General features: G+C 46.7%; 1 protein-coding gene across 5 annotated transcripts in view; it reads right to left on the reverse strand.

Annotated features, from left to right (window-relative positions):
* The window catches only part of ATL2 (atlastin GTPase 2), a 40,082-nt gene extending 27,326 nt beyond the window's left edge, over positions 1–12,756 (reverse strand). For 2 of the 5 annotated variants that reach the window (XM_084201825.1, XM_084201826.1), the window contains exon 1: positions 9,738–9,856. In XM_084201825.1, the coding sequence (XP_084057951.1) occupies positions 9,738–9,798 (61 nt within the window). In that variant the 5' untranslated portion in view covers positions 9,799–9,856. Of the gene's footprint in view, positions 1–9,737; positions 9,857–12,472 lie in introns of those variants that run through there. The other 3 variants (XM_084201824.1, XM_084201823.1, XM_084201822.1) reach the window with 2 other exon arrangements.
* Positions 12,757–17,247: the final 4,491 nt, after the last annotated feature.

Consider the following 17,247-nt stretch of genomic DNA (forward strand, 5'->3'; position numbering starts at 1 on the left):
CTTCTTCCCCTCTGCCCAAAAATCACAGCCATTAATAGCACACTCACTGAAGGACCTAACAGGATCTCTACCCACAGCAGGATTCACCAGTACTTTTCCAGCCCCCTCAAACAAAGCTGTATTAAAACACTAAGGGCAGATTAAAACATTAAAAGGCCTCTTGCTCATTTTTTCTCCCCTTTCTTACCCATTAGGCTGGCTCTTGAGGATGGGAATGAGAGTACTCCAGATCTGACAGTGCCCTAGTTCACCATGAACTCTGGAAATGGCAAGTGACAGCTCCTCATGAACACTGAAAGCTAAGTGGATCCTTGCAGGCCACACACATTTAAACCAGGCAGACTTCTACTTGTATTTCAGAGTGATTTTATTTAAGGTTGTTGCTCACTCAAGGAGTTAGTATTTTCTGATTGGTTTAGGCCATAACTGTGGTTTATGTACCTTCTATGTACCCTCATATCAGCAGCCAGTAATTTAAACAATGAGCAGCTAACCTAAATTGGTATTTTCAGCGAGAATAGGGAGAAAAGAATGAAGTGAGAGACGCCAACTGCAATTACCCCGTATTTGGTCATTTGATTGCCAGTCAGAGGTGGTTTAGTTACTGAGGTGCATCTGCACAATGGCCACAGAGGAGCTCAGCAGAAAGCAGTGAGTGCTTCCTTTGGCTGTACAGAAGATATGCCAGAGGGTCAGGTTTCCTACTCATTTCCAGCATAAACAAGTCGTCACTCACAAACACCAATGTAAGGAAACACAGTAAGCCAAAGAGGCTCAAATCTTTCATTTTTGCTTTTAGCAAGCTGAATGGCAGCAGTAGTGCGGTCTGCAGGATGAGGGTGGTGATCAACCTTCTGTACTCAGCACTGGTGAGGCCACACCTCAAGTACTGGGTTCAGCTTTGAGCCCCTCACTGCAAGAAAGACCCTGAGGTGCTGGGGAAGGGTCTGCAGCACAACTCTGATCAGAAGCAGCTGAGGGAGGTGGGACAGTTTAGCTTGGAGAAAGGGAGGCTCCGGGTGACCACAGCACTCTTTACAACTCCCTTAACGGAGGCTGTAGTGAGGTGGGGGGTGGTCTCTTCTCCCAGGTAACAAGTGACAAGATGAGAAGAAATGGCCTCAAATGCTGCCAAGGAAGGTTTAGGTTGGATATTAGGAAACATTTCTTAATGGGAAGGGTAGTCGGGCACTGGAACAGGCTGGCCCAGAAAATGGTGGAATCACCATACCTGGAAGTGTTCAGAAAACAAGTGGATGTGGCACCTGGGGACATGCTGTTAGTGGTGAACATGGCAGCACTAGGATAACAGCTGGACTCTGATCTTAGAGATATTTTCCAATCTTAACAATTCAAGGCAACTTCCAACTAAAAGTGCTCTTTCAGCCCAACCTCAGTTCACACTCAGCTTCCCATCTCTCAGTGCCTGCAGCTAAGAGAGCCTTCCAGCCAGTTTTTCTAGCACTGAACCCCAGAATCCTCCATTTCATTTCAAAGAACAAAGGGCTGTACAGAGAGAGCATAGGTTTCTTTAAAAAACTGTCTTCTCTAGATCACAGTTTGCAGAACTGCTACAGTAACTACCTGCAGACAACTCCATGAAGTATTTCAGCTTCTTCTCCCTTCTTAACTATTCTTAATTTGGTAGGGCCTCTGACACCCATCAGATGAAAGGGAAGCCTAACAGGGGAAACACAACATGCATCAACACAATTAACACCCAGATCAACAATGGGAATCAGAACAGGAAAAAAGTTCCACACAAGGCACAGTTAAAGAGAATTAAAACAAACAGAAATTTTTTTAAATCACATTTTGCATGTCTTCACTTTATCTCTACTGCAGGAAGAGATTTTTCTCACACAGCTACAACAAAAATAGTTTTTATCAGGGTCCCTGCTTCTAAGCATGTAGAGAAACAGGCCTGGGCTGCCATATCCCTTTCCTGCAATTAACCCGTAACAATTGATACAGTACCTAAGTCCATACACTTCAAAGCCCCACACGTACTGCCACAACTCCAGAGTCTCTGCCAGGCATCATTGCTGCTGCTGCACACAAATCCCTTGTTAAGGCAACAGCTCAAAGTACATTAATTCTGCCAACAGGACAGTGCCAGTAACTGCCTCCTCCCCTCTCCCCGTTGCCTCTTCAAGCCTGTTTCAATAGCACAGCTGAGTCTTAACCACCCACTCACAGGGGCTCTCCCACTCTTTCCCATTTCCAGCACCATGCAGCACCACACTGCCTTTCCTGCTAATTCTGCCATATATCCAGCACTGCTTAGAGTCAAGTCAGCTACCGAAGCCAAACCAGCAGAAAAATCAATCCAATACAAGCAGTTTCCTACAGACTGTATCACCTCAAATAGAAACCCAACCAGCACTAGAACTGAAGACAAACAGCAGAGCCACACAGTCTCCTCTGCAGGGCACAGTTCAACTGCACTGTTGAACAGCCCAGGGCTGCTGCCCTCTGTGCTGGCACTGCCGTCCCAGGTCCAGCACCAACCTGCACTCTACAGCCTCTGAAACAGCCACACAGCACCACTGAGGGGGAGGCACAAACTGCTTCACTGGGCACTGGTGCCAAAAGAAAAGTTCAGCTCTGTAACTACAACCCAGTTCAGCTGGAAAATTTCTCCAGACTCCCAAAACTCACAAGTACAGTTAAGAAGCATATTCATGTAGGAACTGACTTGGTGATATGTGATAACACTGCAAAGATGGGTAGACAACTGGGCTGTAACTGGATCTGACTCTGTGTTGCCAAAGATTTGTCTCTATCTGAAAGTCCAGATTTAGGCTGGCGTAGCCAACACATTTGTTAACCTTCACTTAAGAACAAGGTTTCCTTCCCTTACAAATGGAGGCTGCCACAGGTTTCAGTTTGTCAGTGTTACAGGCCAGGATGTGTGACTGGTAGGAAGACCTCGAGCTTGGCACAGTCCCTCCTGCACGGGAGGAGTATTCCCTCGAACACACTTAGTGAACCGCCGAGAGCTGGGCCTACTACAGGAGATTAGAAAAACGTTGATTTCAATAACATTCACTAAGTTGTCCCAGGGACATTGTCACACACACTTCAGCAGCTAAGCTCCATACAATACCTTTCTATGTTCAAATGGCTCAAGGCTCATCCTGTTACATAACAGTTTTTAACATCATTCATAACTCTTGTCACCACAGAAACATCAGCCACTGCTACAAAACAAGTCTCAACAACTGGAGCATTTTTGATTTTTAAACACATTTTCCTGAGACAGGAAATGCCATTGTCATGGGTACATGGATGGCTGCTGGCCAGGCAAGCCTAGAGGTATAGTAGTGAAAGAAGTCAGCAATCTCAGGTGTAAGGCACCTTGGGGTGCCTTGGGACTTATTGTCCCAACAAGAATAAACACAGAGGGAGCTGCTTACTACTTCTCTTCATGTCAAGTTCTCAAACTTGTCTAAATACATCTGGACACTCAAACTGCTTTTCTGCAGGACTACCCTATGTTGAGACCACAATGGTTTAATATATATCTTTCACTTAGGTGAAGAAGAAAGAGGCAAATACAACTCTACAAAGTCTGTATGTTTTAGCACAACCCTCCAAGCAACAGTGCAGTCTCTGTAGATCATACTTAATGTCCTCATTTGGTGGATCCATGAAATCTTTCCTTACAGTATACAGAGTAAGCTCTGGCGAGAAAAGGCTAGGATTATAAGATGAACTGAAACAGAGAAAGATAGCAGTGTGCTCCTCTTCAAAGCTCACTAAAGCTTAATCTAGTCCTAATGCACCACAGAAATAAATCAACAAATGATTAGGCTAAAGAACAACTCAGTTTGATATTTGATAATGACACAGTGATATGTCTGCAACTCAAAGTACTTAGAACAAGACTCTAAGAATAATATTCAGTCTTTCACAAGCTAACTTCCAACCTCTTCAAAAGCACAAAATTGCATTTTGAGGGTCTTCTCAAACAAGCAAGATTTCTCATAACATCTGAAGGTTCTACAAGCATTTAACCACATTTGCTATCCAAATGTTCACAGCATGTTCATTTTTCTATTGACAAAAAATAAGTTTAAAAGCAGAAGTCACATTCTTAATGTTTGTACCAGCAGTATTTTATTTTGAAAGGGTTTTTGCCTTTTAAATCTCAACACATAACACGTAGGTCTTCAGCAGCTATTTCCATAGTACTATTAGCTTTAGAAAACACTCCAGTTCTATGGCCTAACCCTCAAAAATCATTACTTACTGCACTTTTCCAAACAATTTATTAGCAACAAGCCTGACAGACCAGCAGTTCAAAAGATTTCCTTTGAAGAATTTTGAACTGCTCTCCCTTCCCATCCTAATGACAAGCTTAAGACTGTGCTCCCTGAAAGATAAGTGTTAACTGCTTTGAGGGCAGCTTCAAGGCAATGTTTAAAATCTTAAACACAGTTCCTTAGTTCAGGATTACAAAGTATTTAAGAAACTTAATTCTCTTAAAAGCAAGATGACTTCTTGCTTTAGAAAGTGATTTGATTACATCAAGAGCTTTAACCTCATTTTGTATAGCAGTTATTTTCACTATTATTTTATGTCTAAGCAATACAATAACGAAGGCCAAGCTTCTGTCTCCATGCCTAGGAGTTCACATACTTCAAGTGACTGTTCCTCCCCTGAAATCAGGGCTGTGATGATTCCCATATTAGGCAAAGGACTGACAGATTGAACCTTTTATTTCCCAAAAGTTTACAGTTCCCCAAGTAGATCACACCACATGGACCAAGGCAAATGAACACCTACAAGTAAAAGCCAGAAGACCCTTTCTTTCATGCAGAAAAGGTGGAGGAGGGGAGGGGAACAAGACAGCAAGTTTGCAGGCAGTATTATCACATTATTGTGTTTGAAGAAACAGCTAAAATCACGGCACTTACTCTTCCACTCAGCAGTACCACCCTGCTGGAGGAGATAAGAGGTGAGAACAACTTTTCCAAGTACGTACAACACAGGGAAAGCGGTCCTAACAGGCCAGTACAAGCAGTTGACACGTTCTCCAACAAGTTTCTGTAATTTTCAATCCAAGTGAAAAAAAGGTATCTTGTTATACTGGAGGCATTATCCAATACATTGCTCAAAAAGACATTCCAAATATTTTACTGAGACCAATAAGAATTTGTAAATTCAACATGCTTATCTCTGAGGTGACGGTGGGAAAATAAATGCATTATAATTTGACACGAACTACAGACTAGAACCTGATTCTGATGTCACTGGAACAACAACTGCGTAAGAGCAAATTAGGTTCTACTCTCAAATATCAATTCACAGGGAATTGCATTCTACATTCCATGTCTACAATCTGTACAACATTTTACCAGTTCAAGTCTTCAACATTTTGGCTTCTATTCCAGTCCTTTAAAAGAAACCTGCTATGACCTGCAGTAGCAAATCCCACCTTGCCATGCAAAAAATCACCAATATATAGGGCTGGAAATGCAATCATCATGTGCTCATCATCTGCACTGACAATAAAGCTGAAAATACATTCGGGAAAAAAAAACCAAAACAACAAACTACATGAGGCACCTCTAATCCTAGTAAAGCATATCAGAATTTCCCCCATACAAAGGGTAAAGAGAGGCCAAGTAACCAAGCTGAGAACAAAAAATCCTTCCCTAAAAAGACACTTTACACAGTCTTTTACATACACTTCTGCGACTCCTCTCACCTATTCCTCCATGAGAGACAAGAGCAGGGCCACTCCTAAAATAAGCTGTACTCTTTCACCTTATACTTGATTTCCTATTAGTCCTGCTCATAAGTTCATCAAGTGGGCATCAAACAGGAACTCCAACATCCATCTTACCTGCATTTACACATGTAAGTTCCTCTGGACTGCCGTGGATGCTCAGTAGTGCCATCTTTGGTGGCAAACATTCTACTTTAAGTTTTTCCTACCTTAAAGAGAAGCCAGCTACTAACCATAATTAACTTAGCGTAGCTTTTCTCTTTTTTTCCTCTTTAGTTAATTGAAGGAGATACTTATATAGCTTCAAAGATCTACTATTCTCACACTGAGATATAAAGCAATCTTGTTACTTCAAGGAGTAACATTCCCGTGGAGCAGCCAAAATTCCCAGTGACAGATTCCAGACAAACTGAATAGATAACTTTAGGAGGATGTTCACATGCTTACACATCCTGTAGAGATAATTATGGGCCTAGAACAGGGATGTGGGCTCCCTCCCAAACACAAAAGGGGACAGTGAGCTCCTTGCTTTGCTGCAGAGCAAGAACTCCAGTTAAACACCAGCTTGGGGAGCTGAAGGAAGGAACTTCAACAGTCCTTCCAAGTTTTATATTCAAAGTGTTTCAAAAAGCTTGGCAAGCAAACAAAGTCTTATTTTCCTGGAAATGAACATTATACAGAATATATTATTTCAAAAATAGACAGAAGCTAAAGGTCAGGCAAGTTAGTAACCAATGCTCTTAAAACACAAGTTCCTATTATGTATTAATTTGCTTCTAGAAATGCCTTAATTATAATTCTTATCCTAAAAGACATCACTTATTTCTTATCAGTCATTTCTTTGCAGTTGAAACAGTTGAAACAGCAGACATCATTGTGGGCCATGTTTTCCCATATATCTAAAACCTGCTTATTTGCTTGCTCTGGTCTTTCAGACACAAATCCCAATCCCAGAAATGTATTCATGTAAATCAACTCCCTACGCAGCACCATGACCTTAAAATCAGCTACAGGATGAGATAACAATTATTTGTATCATATCAAGAACAACCTTCCAAAACCAAGGAAAGCTACTTCTATCTTTCCTCCAGGACATCTCAGGAAGATCAAGTTGTTGAAAATGTTTAAAAAAAAGAAACCCAGTCATACTTCAGCAAGAGTAAAGTCTAAAGAACCACCATACATAAGTATTTCTGAATTTTTTCAGTTGTTGACCAATGGTAAATACTGCAGAAGCTTAGAAAATATTTTTTATGCCTTGTTCACCTTAGATAATTGAGGTTAAAGACAAAACCTAAAATACTGACAGCTAGTATAGTAAGTTTAAGAAGTAAATGCAGCCTTCAGCAAAAAGTTGAAAAAATGCACTCAGGAAGCTCACAGATCACATTGTAGGCACAGCATGCAGCCACAGTAGAAAAAGAAATTAAGTAAATTAAAAAACAAGGCAACAACTCAGCCTGATTTTAAAGTTTAAAACTTCCCAAAGACTGCCTTGAATATCACAAATCATCCCAGGGATGGGGTCTGTTCATAATCACAATACAAGAACAAAGGCAAATTCAAACCTAACTTACGTAACTTTTGAGTGAAATTTGGTAGTTTTCTTTATGAATGTCCTTGAAACTCCCATGGACTGTGATAAGATGTACAACAGTCTAGTAACAACAGGCACAAAGTTAAAAGTACTTTTATTACAGCGCTGAAGTGAAGCCTGTGATGCTGCTGGCACTGGAGACCAACGCCACTGTGGTTCACTACCAAACCAACAAGGACACAGAATTCACACCCGTATTCCCGTCTGCCTATTTCATCTGGTTTGGAAGTTGGGAAACTCAAAGCTGGGGACAATGTAATGCAGCCACCAGGAGATAAGTGCTCCTCTATTACACTGGAGGAAAATCTCCAGCCCTTCTCCCCCCAACAGACCTGCTCCCATCCAGGCCAGCCAGCATGAGGTAGTGTGCCTTCCATTATTAGGACAGGAAGAGAAAACAACTCCTCATCTATCACAGCACCTCACTCCAGTCAGTGCTACTTTATTAGTACACTCAGTAAGCAAATATTAATCACTGATATTCAAGCCAACCACAGGGACTGCAGTTGACACAAGGTACCTAAGAAGTATTAGGACTCTTGCAAGACGTGGCTCAAGTATTACTGTGCATCCAACATGAACAAGAGCTGCCCAGTCTCCTAAACCAGGACAGACTGTCATGTTTAAAAAAAAAATGCTTTCACAACAATTCAAGTAAAACTCTTCTGTGTTGGAACTATTTCTCTGCTAGGTTTTAAGCTGCAGGCAAGTGAACGTGAAAAGGAAAGAATACAGCCCTCCTCAACTCCACTCCTTGGTTTCAAAATAATTCCAGCTGAAAAAACAAAAAACTAGTGCTATTATTTGAGGAGGTGCAGTAACACGATTATTGATTTCAGGGTAAGCTAGGACATAACAGCTGTTAAGCAACACTCAGTAATGGTTCAGGAGGAGTTAAAGGCCTCTCCTGTTTCACTACTGCTCTTTTAACTATTCCAACCTATCCCTCTGCTTTATTTCACTGTGCAGAAACCCCTTCTGCAGGCAGGCAGAGACCATCCACACAGACCCTATCACCTAAGTTGTTCCATGACTAAAGTTCAGATGCAAGAGTGACATGTGCATGTTTCCACTGCTAATGATGACATAGCTAATTAAAGGCCATTTATTACAGGTGTGCTGGCACTTTTATGACCTTGAGAAAACTATGCAATAATCTAATGCTTTGAGATAATTAAATGACACAGTGGCGAAAACACAGAAAACTGAAATCAAAGAAAACTGAGCAGTGCTGGGAGGAAGAGAGACCAGCCCTTGAGCAGTAAAGCAGTATAACATCCTCAACTTCAATCTCTCGGGCTCTTTTAAATTATTCAAATTGCAATGCTGCCAAACACAATCAAACTTTTCCTGATGCTCAGAAGCACTGCCTTTTCCTCCCTGTAAATCAAGCCAGGTGAGTTATCATTCTGTATCTCCCAGTTTATAGTGCAGCAAGATTTCCCTATCTCTAGCTGGCTTGCAAATCAAGCAATTGAAACCAATCGTGCCACATGGCATCTGCTGGTTTTGTTTAATTGTGCCCAGTCCAATCTTTCTGCTTCCAAATTAAGTGAGAGTTACACAACAAAGATGTTAAAATAGTTCAGTGTTCCAGTGCAGTGGTAAAAACCTCACATGATCAAACTCAGCGTTCGAGGCAGTACAAGCCTCACAAGTCCCAGGTGCCCCCTCGCCAAGCGTACGGCCGGGAGACTGCTACGAGCTCTCAGATTTTAAGCCGTTCCTGAGAAATAACCATACTTTAAGAAGCACACTGCGCAGACTCCAGCACACCCGAGGCTAAACACCCAGCCAAAGCCATGTCCCATCCCCACCAGGGGATAGATTACAGGCAAGAGCAGCGCTGACAGCGGAGCGCACCAGCTCCATGTGGGGGACGGCCCGACAGGGATCAGTCACCTCCTTCCCCGAGCTGCCCGGGGCTGCTCCCTCCGCAAGCGAACGCAGCCCCGGGAAAGTCGGCGCCCTCCGGGCTGCCTGGCCCCGCTCCCGGCACCGTGCAATGCTAGCGCCCCGCGGCCCCCGGGGCCGCAGCCCCCGCTCCTCCCGGGGGTGAGGCACCCACGGTGAGGCCCGGCCGCACCGCAGCGGAGAATAAGGTCACCGACAGTGGCCCCCGGGCCGCCCCCGCTCCGGCACGGGCCGCCGACCGCAGCGGGGGAGGCCCCGGCAGCGGAGCGGGGAAAGCGCGGTGATCCCGCCGGGGAGCGACCGCGGGCCGGGCGCAGGGGCCGCTGCCGCGATTTCCCCGCCGCCCCTGGGGGGCGGGCGGCCGCCCACGCCATTTTGAGGAGGGGGGAGACACGGGGGCCTTTCCCGCGGCGCCCCCAGGCCGCCCAGCCCCGCGCTCCGGACCGAGCCCGCGAGCGCAGCCCCGCCGCCGCCGCCGGGCCTCGTTACCTGCCGGGGCGGGCCGGTGGCGGGCCGGGCCCGCGCGCCGCGCCGCGTCCCTCGCCGCCATCTTGTCCGGGTTTAAAATTAACTCCCCGTGACGTCAGAGCTCCGCCGCGAGACCTTTATCGCCCGCCGGCGGCGCGCGGGGCGGGGCCTCGCGCCCGGAGGGGCGGGACCGGAGCGCCGAGGGCTGCAGCGGGAAGGGGGAAGCGCCGAGCGGCGGGAGGGCAGCGCGGGGCTGCGGAGGGAGAGAGCGAGACAGACAAACAAACAGACACGTACACACAGAGACACAGACATGCACACAGGCCCAGATGCCCGGCCCGGCCCCCGGGCTGAGTGCCTCCCTCACGGCACCCCGCGTGCGCTGAGGTGGAGCAGCGGGGCTCCAGCAGGGCACGGGGTGAGGAGGCCGCCAGGCCATACGAACACCTCTTCAGGCAGCCCATCCTTCAGGGGTCCCTCCCTGCCTCGGCCACAGCTCTCTCGTGTAGAGCTCGCAGCCGGACCGTCACCCGTGTGCTGGTGTCCACCTGCGCCCTCACCCTGCTGGGCCCTCGCGTCCCATTTCCACCTCTGCTGGGCCCGGGGGACAGCCAGGAGAGCGACCGGACTGCTCTGCATTTCCAGCCCTAACTCCAGCTCCTCGCTCCTCACTGTAGCACTGCTGCTGCACTGGGGCTGGAAAGACGCAGGACAGCTCCGAAACAGGACAAGCCACACAAGTTTCCAAGGAACCAAACATTCCTGCTGTCTCTGGGGTTTGCAAGAGTCTTGTTCCTCTCCATCCGAACTGACCTTGCTTCATCCTTTTCAAAAGGCCAGCTGTGAAAGTGAGCTGTCCTTACTGCATGAAGTTTTTAAGTCTGTGAGGTTTCCTATTGCTAAAGGTTGTGTAAACCTTCTCAGGCAAATTGGTCAGTATGACCTTGTCACTCTTTAGAAGAACACAATGTCCAATAAATCATGTGAAGTGAGCAACAGGCTTGCAAAACCCCACTTCACAGTGGCAATGCTCTCTGTAGAAACCATTTTTCTCAGTTTTTAGCTATGCTAACTTAGTCCTGGAGAGGCAGCTTGTGAGTGACAGCAATCCTAAAAGCAAACAGAGTTTGGTTCTGCCAAAACGGAGGTGGAGGGAAAGCTCAGAAGAGATTTTCAAAGTAAAAACCAACTATCACAGAAGCACCTACAACTGCTTTCCAAACCTTGCTTTCCTTTACTATCAAAGTAGCACATACAGGAGTTCATGACACCTCTTGCTGTGCTGACACTGGCAGCTCTTGTGTCAGAAAGTTTAATATCTACATACACATGAAAAAGAAAGTAAAATGTCCAAAAGATGCTGCTATCACAGCAAGTGAGAATTGCAGAAGGATACAATGATCAAACTATTATCATATATTCAATTCTAGTTATGACATTTGCATTAATAAAATATGCAGTTCTGTAAAAGAACTTTATTATTGTATATTTATGTCAGCATAAACGGAAGCAGGATTCAACCCCTTTGTACAAAAAACCCCAAAAATATCGCCATGGCCCTTTAGCAGTTTAATATCCTCTATCCATTTGCTGAAAATGAGCATACCATTGCTTGTCCTTCAAACCTCATACCAAGTGAAGGAAAACCTTTCTTTCCATTGGAAGGAAGGCAGAGCACACTCTGTACACAGAGGTATTGCAGAGATATTCAGGCAATCGGGCGAAGGGAAACAACTTGAAGTAAAACACATCGACACTGTTAGCTGCCAAATTTAAGCTTCAGCAGCTCAATATGTAAACTAAAAAAAAACAGGGGGAAAAACACCACAATACTAAAGAAGTTTCCTAATTCTGCTGTTAGTAAACAGCCTTGTTCTTGGTCAAGTTTGGAACAGTTTACGCAGAGAAGAGTTTGAAATAGTGCGTGTTCAGACAGATAGATTTCTTCTTCATGCAACAGGATTTGCTGCTGCTGTAACGTGAGAGCAGAAGTCAAGAACTTGGAGGTCAGAAAGCTCAGCCTTAATTCTGTCCCCTTATGTTTGCAGGAAGGAAGAAGACATTTTCTGAGCTGAAGATTTTGCTATCAACGTCTTCTCCTGGTTGCAAAGGTCCCCATTTCCACTGTACTCCCAGCTACATTCCTCTGAGTCAGGCTAGGAAAGGAGTTAGGACTGAAACTGCTTAAGCTGGCTGTGGATTTGGCCTGGAAGGAGCTTGGGAATAACTGCAAACCATAGGCAGGCTGTGGTGGGAAGGGATTGCTGGAGCAGAAGGACGCCTGGACCACAAGTGCCAGCTGGACCAGTAGTCCCTTCAGCCACCAGAGTCACAGTTTTGTACTACAGGCAGCATCTTCTCCTGAATTTGGCCATGATTCTCTGAAAACTCTGCTGTCCCAAGCTTGTCCCAAACCCACTTTGGGCCAGCCAACAAACACCACCAGTGTAACCCATGCAGTGAGACAAAGCCTGCTCAGCCATGCTGCTTGGAGAGCTGTTCCTTCCTGCGGCTGGAAGAGCCACCACAGTGTCTCCTAGCCTTCAGGCATCATAGCATGGCAGGGGACTGGCAAGTTCCTGACCCATGCAGGCCAGAGGCACCCACTGGACACCAGGAAAGGCTGAATCAGACTTGGGTCCTTTATGCCTTTCCGTATAAAGTGTTTCGCAATCCTCATCAGCCAGCCCGTGCAATGCAGTTGGGCTTGTTTAAAGTAATCTGTATGATGACAAATCCTTAAGTTAAACACCTACCTGAAGCATGCTGAGCACCACTGCTGGGCTGGGGAACAGAGCCATGTCCCACCTTGGAGGGCTGAGGGTCCTGGGATGAGCTGGAGACATCTCCATTGGTGCTTCTGCGCTTACGAACCTCTCTCTTCATCTGCTTCAGACTGCTGAGTCCAAACTAGTGACCAGGAGATTCCCACTCCTCCTTCCAGACTGTGCAGTGCTGCAGGCAGTCAGGAGCTGAGGACAGACAGCTGTGAGATAAAGGTGGCTCTTCTGAAAACCACCCTGTCCACAGCAATAAGGCACCTCCAACCCTCTGGCTGCAGTGGCTAGGACCACCCAGGGCTTCCCAAGGAATAAATCTGGGGAGGCAAGGAGAGGTCAGCTCTGCAGCGGTGAACCAGTGCACCACTGGGAACAGCCAGGGCAAGCAGTGGTCAGCTGCCCTCCCACCAGACCCCACCAAGGGAGCTGTGTCATTCAGGCAAGTCTGAGATGTCCTAACAGACTCCCTCTGGGAAATCCGTCTGGATCTCGGGCTTGTTCCCAGAAGCAAACACGTACCCTCCCAGAGATTGGAAATGCCCTACAAGGCACCTCGTCTTGCTTTTCTCTGAAAAACACCCAGGCTGCCGTACCACAGCCCTATTACTTAAGGACTTCTCTACTCACAGCTTCCCAACTCTTCCAGCTGGAGCGCTCCTCCCTCTGCACCGTGCCAGCAGGCGCTGCAGGATGTGCTGCTCCCCAAGCCCCTGCCCACTCTGCAGCTGGATCCTCCCTTTGGCTCCCTCATCCCAGCACCCATTCCTGTGCCCTGCCCACATGCAGGAACACGCTGCTCAGTCCTGCCCGGGCTGGCCTCGCTACCTCGGCAAACATCTCAGTCCCATAAACAGGCAATCTTGGTTTCCTATGCATTTTTTTTTTTTTTCTGGTGCTTGCCATTTCCCAAGGGCATCTTTCTCAGATTCAGGGCTGCCTTTATTTGTCACATAGGTGATCTAAAAGTTGCTGTGTGTCACTAGAGAGTGCTCAGCACGGCCCCGGGCTTGTAGCTACCTATGTGTGTTGGCATAACCTGGGGCTCACCCAAGCAAAGCCAAGGTGAGACACAGAATGAATCAAAGCCTGGTTCTTCTGCAGAGAACTGCAACAAAACAGAGGCATTTGGGAGCAGAAAACAAATTAGGAAGGAAGGGAAAAAAACATTTTACTTAATCTCCTCAACCTGAAGCTGTCCCACATGCTGAGAGGAGATGCCTTTTTAGCTGGCTACAGGACACGCACTTGAGAGAGAGAAAGCAGCCCCTCTCATACCACTAATTTTTAGCGAGCTGGGTGGGAAATGTCTCATTCTTCCCTGATGTTGACCCAGGAGCTGCTCCTCTGGGGAGGAAGGTGGAAATAACGTTGAATTTTAGCTCTGAGAGCAGCTCAGAGCAAGTTGCTAGGCACCAGCTGCAAGAATTGCCTGCAGGTGCTCTTGCAGAAGAGGTTGGGCTGGTAGATTGGGCTCTCCCGGTACACCCAGAGTGCCAAATACCTTTGAAACGGGCATAATCCGTTCTCAGCCTGAAGGAGCTATTGCACAATCTTCCCAGGATTAAGGGTTTAAATCGAGGGACTGTGTCACAGCCGGGGAAAGGGCAGTGGGCAGGCTCAGGAGCCATGCTGGCCTGTGTGGCTCCCTGGGGTGGTGGGATGCAGCCTGCTGGGGAGGTGACAGTCTTGCAGGGGCACATGAAAGCCATCTCCCTTGTCCTGCCCTGTCTACATCTTATCAGGGAGACTGAAGTCTTCAAGGGATTAAATGGCTAAGTGGTTTTCTTCTGCTCCTGGGAGCGAAGCTCCATAACCAGCTGAACCTTTCATTGCAAGTGTTTACTCAAGCGGAGTCCTATCATTTCAGTCTCTATAAACATAGTGAGATTTCCATCTCACTCTTAAGCAACAGCACAAGACAAGGCTGTTTTTAAAGTCTGGCTTAGATACTGACTCCTGTGAAGGCTGCAGTGTTGCTTGGAGTGCCAGTATGCTTGCAAACCCCAGGGCTGCCCCACGGCAGAGATGCCCCTGTCTACTAGCATGCTGCTCCCAGCCTCATCTGGAGGCCAGCTCTGCTTACCCACCTGCTGCCTGCTCTGCATCTCTAAAAATAAGAAGCACCTCTTGGGTTTGGATCCCATTGGTGTCATTTCCCAATGACCCTTTAGGCCATCAAGGACAGAGAAAGAGCTTTCTCACACCCCTGGATTCTATTTTCCAAACTTCTCGTCCTAGGAAAAGAAGCATTGCTCCAGCTGTCACTGTGACACCCATCAAATGTCTTTCAGAGAGATTCATACAGCCCCTGAAGTCACACAGCCTCCTTCCAAGAACTGTGTCTGTTTTTCTGGTACAAACAGCAAGGCTCAAGGGAGGAGGAGAACCCATATGATCAGTGACTGTGCTTCAGCCCATACTAACAGTGCTTTGTTTGCATGGTGCAGAATGCAAAAATCAGGCTACCAGGGACAATTTGGGATGGAAAGTACTCCATCATCACAGAGGCCTCAGTGGCAGTTCAGAGTCTCAGCAGGAAAAATGCTGCATCGACATTTCATTCTTTAATGTAATAATATCAGACTAATTAGCTCAGTATGCTGCAGGTGTTTACCAGCAAGCACTCGTATCAGCACTGGCTGTGGGCTTTAGAAGAGCATATTTGTCCTTGCAGCATAACTGATCTCTCATATCACAAGCCAGCTCCTCCCATATGGGGCAAAGCATCACCATGTGATCCTGATTTGAGGAAAGCACAGCTTTACACCTGGGGAAGGTGTTTGGAATTGAGCCCTGTGCAGGCAGTCCTGGCTCCTGGTTACATGTGGGGTTGTCCTGGCATACAAAGGGTGCTAATTACACAGCAGAGTTTATTTGCATCCTTTGCAGCTACATGACTGGCTTGCTGGGTGAGACTTACAGGTCCTCATGAGGAAGTAGGTGGTTTATTCCCAGGGTTTCACATGTTCGTTTTCCATGCAAGTCCAGACTAGCTGCATAGAGATGAGCTGTGCTTAAGAGAGTCCTGCTGAATTCCCACAGCGGAATCTGACCTGCAGCTCTCATTGTCCTTTTCTGGAAGGCAAATCCCTCCAGCACAGGGTCACGCACACACCCTTGGATGAGGGTCTGTCAGGATAGGATGGGTTTGGATGAAATTAAGCCACATGGTCTCAGCTCATTGTACCCATCTCAGGAGAAGTTTTGGACTGGCACAGGCTGCCTTGCTAACTTGGGTGCCTCGAGGAGAGGATAGCTGCCAGCAGGAGCTGACATAGGACCCAGTGATGGCAGCACCCAGGAAAGCCAGGTGAGGCGGGGACCTGAGCTTTCCCCAAGAGCACCATGGGCTTATGAGAGGGTACCTGGGGCAGCAGCACCCTTCAGGGCTGGGATCACTCCTGTGCCCCCAGTCAGGCCTGGATGTAGGTTGTGGTCCTTAACACACCAATGAAACTGTCTGGATCTAGTCTCAGGTATCAAAGCAAAGTCTGGGTCTGAGACATGAAGGGCAAGACCAGTTCTGTGGTGAAGGTGTGGTCTGTGTTTGTAGGTTCAGTCTGGCCCCTGGGCCAAGCTAAGGACACAAAGTAGAATGTGCCATTTAATCTGGCTGGATTAATGTGTGAATTTAACTAGATCTCATCTCTTCTCAATAAAATCTAGAACATGATGTTGAAAATTTGTATTTAGTCTTCCTCCAAGACTTTTTGCATACATTTGAGCAAGAAACTTGCAGCACAGGGTAATTGCAATGGAATGAGAAATCAAGTTTTAGCAAAACCCAGAGGGTGGGACTGAGATCAGCATCCTGTCATCTTTGGATTTGTGAATCTGATTCAGAGGTTGTCCTGCCCCCTCCTCCTCCAGGAAGACTGTAAAATTGATTTAGGTACTGTCCTGTAGGATTACTCCATGGCAGCTGTCTCTGTACCCAGTCAGCCACAAAAAGCACAGTATTGCGCTAGCTTTTAGGTAGTTTGACAAAAAAAGGCTCCAGGGACTCATCACAAGGAAAAACATAAAATTGTTTGGAAATAATCAGGGGGTTATCACCAGTTTTGTTCTTCTCCAGTAATGCTAACTTGCAAGAAATAGAGAAACAATGAGAGGAGGAAAAGGGACAGCAAGCCTGGCTGTAGCAGAGGGCTGGAAACCAAAAGGCAAATTCATTTGAGATCCAGGGATTAAGATCTAATCATTTGACCTCAGATTAAAAAGTGGATAAACACAACAAAGAATAGCTTAAAACATTTGGGAAAGTGTAAAGGAAAATCAAGTGGCATTAAGTAACAAAACAGCTGCATTAAGCCAGAATGCCTCCCTGATCACAGGCAGCAAATCCAAGTAAGGGATACCTCAAGCTTCCTCAGCACCATCCAGTCATCTCCCAGCATTCCTATTTCAGTGCCACCCTCTGAGTTAAATCAAAAAGAACTCGCCCTGTTCCACACCAGTTTGTTGCTTGTATTGAGCTGCTCTCCCTCACCCTCAGGGGAGGACAGCCACCTGCCAAAACCCCTTATTAGGAAGAAATTACACAGCAGAAGTAGGCTAGCTAGCTGTATGCTGGAGGACAGGAATCCCAGGACAGCGATGCTCAGGCTCTGAGTGCAGTGTGGCTGCTTCCCAGCTTTGCTTTGTGAGCTTCCCCCACCAGCGTGGTTTCTTTTCCTGGACTTGGCCTGTATCTCCTAGGGAAAATCATCCAGCTCCCTTGCAGCCTGCTCACTTGCAGCCAACACAGATCA

The sequence above is a fragment of the Fringilla coelebs genome (assembly GCF_963513975.1).
Source record: "Fringilla coelebs genome assembly, chromosome: 3".
NCBI classification, from domain to species: Eukaryota; Metazoa; Chordata; class Aves; order Passeriformes; family Fringillidae; genus Fringilla; species Fringilla coelebs.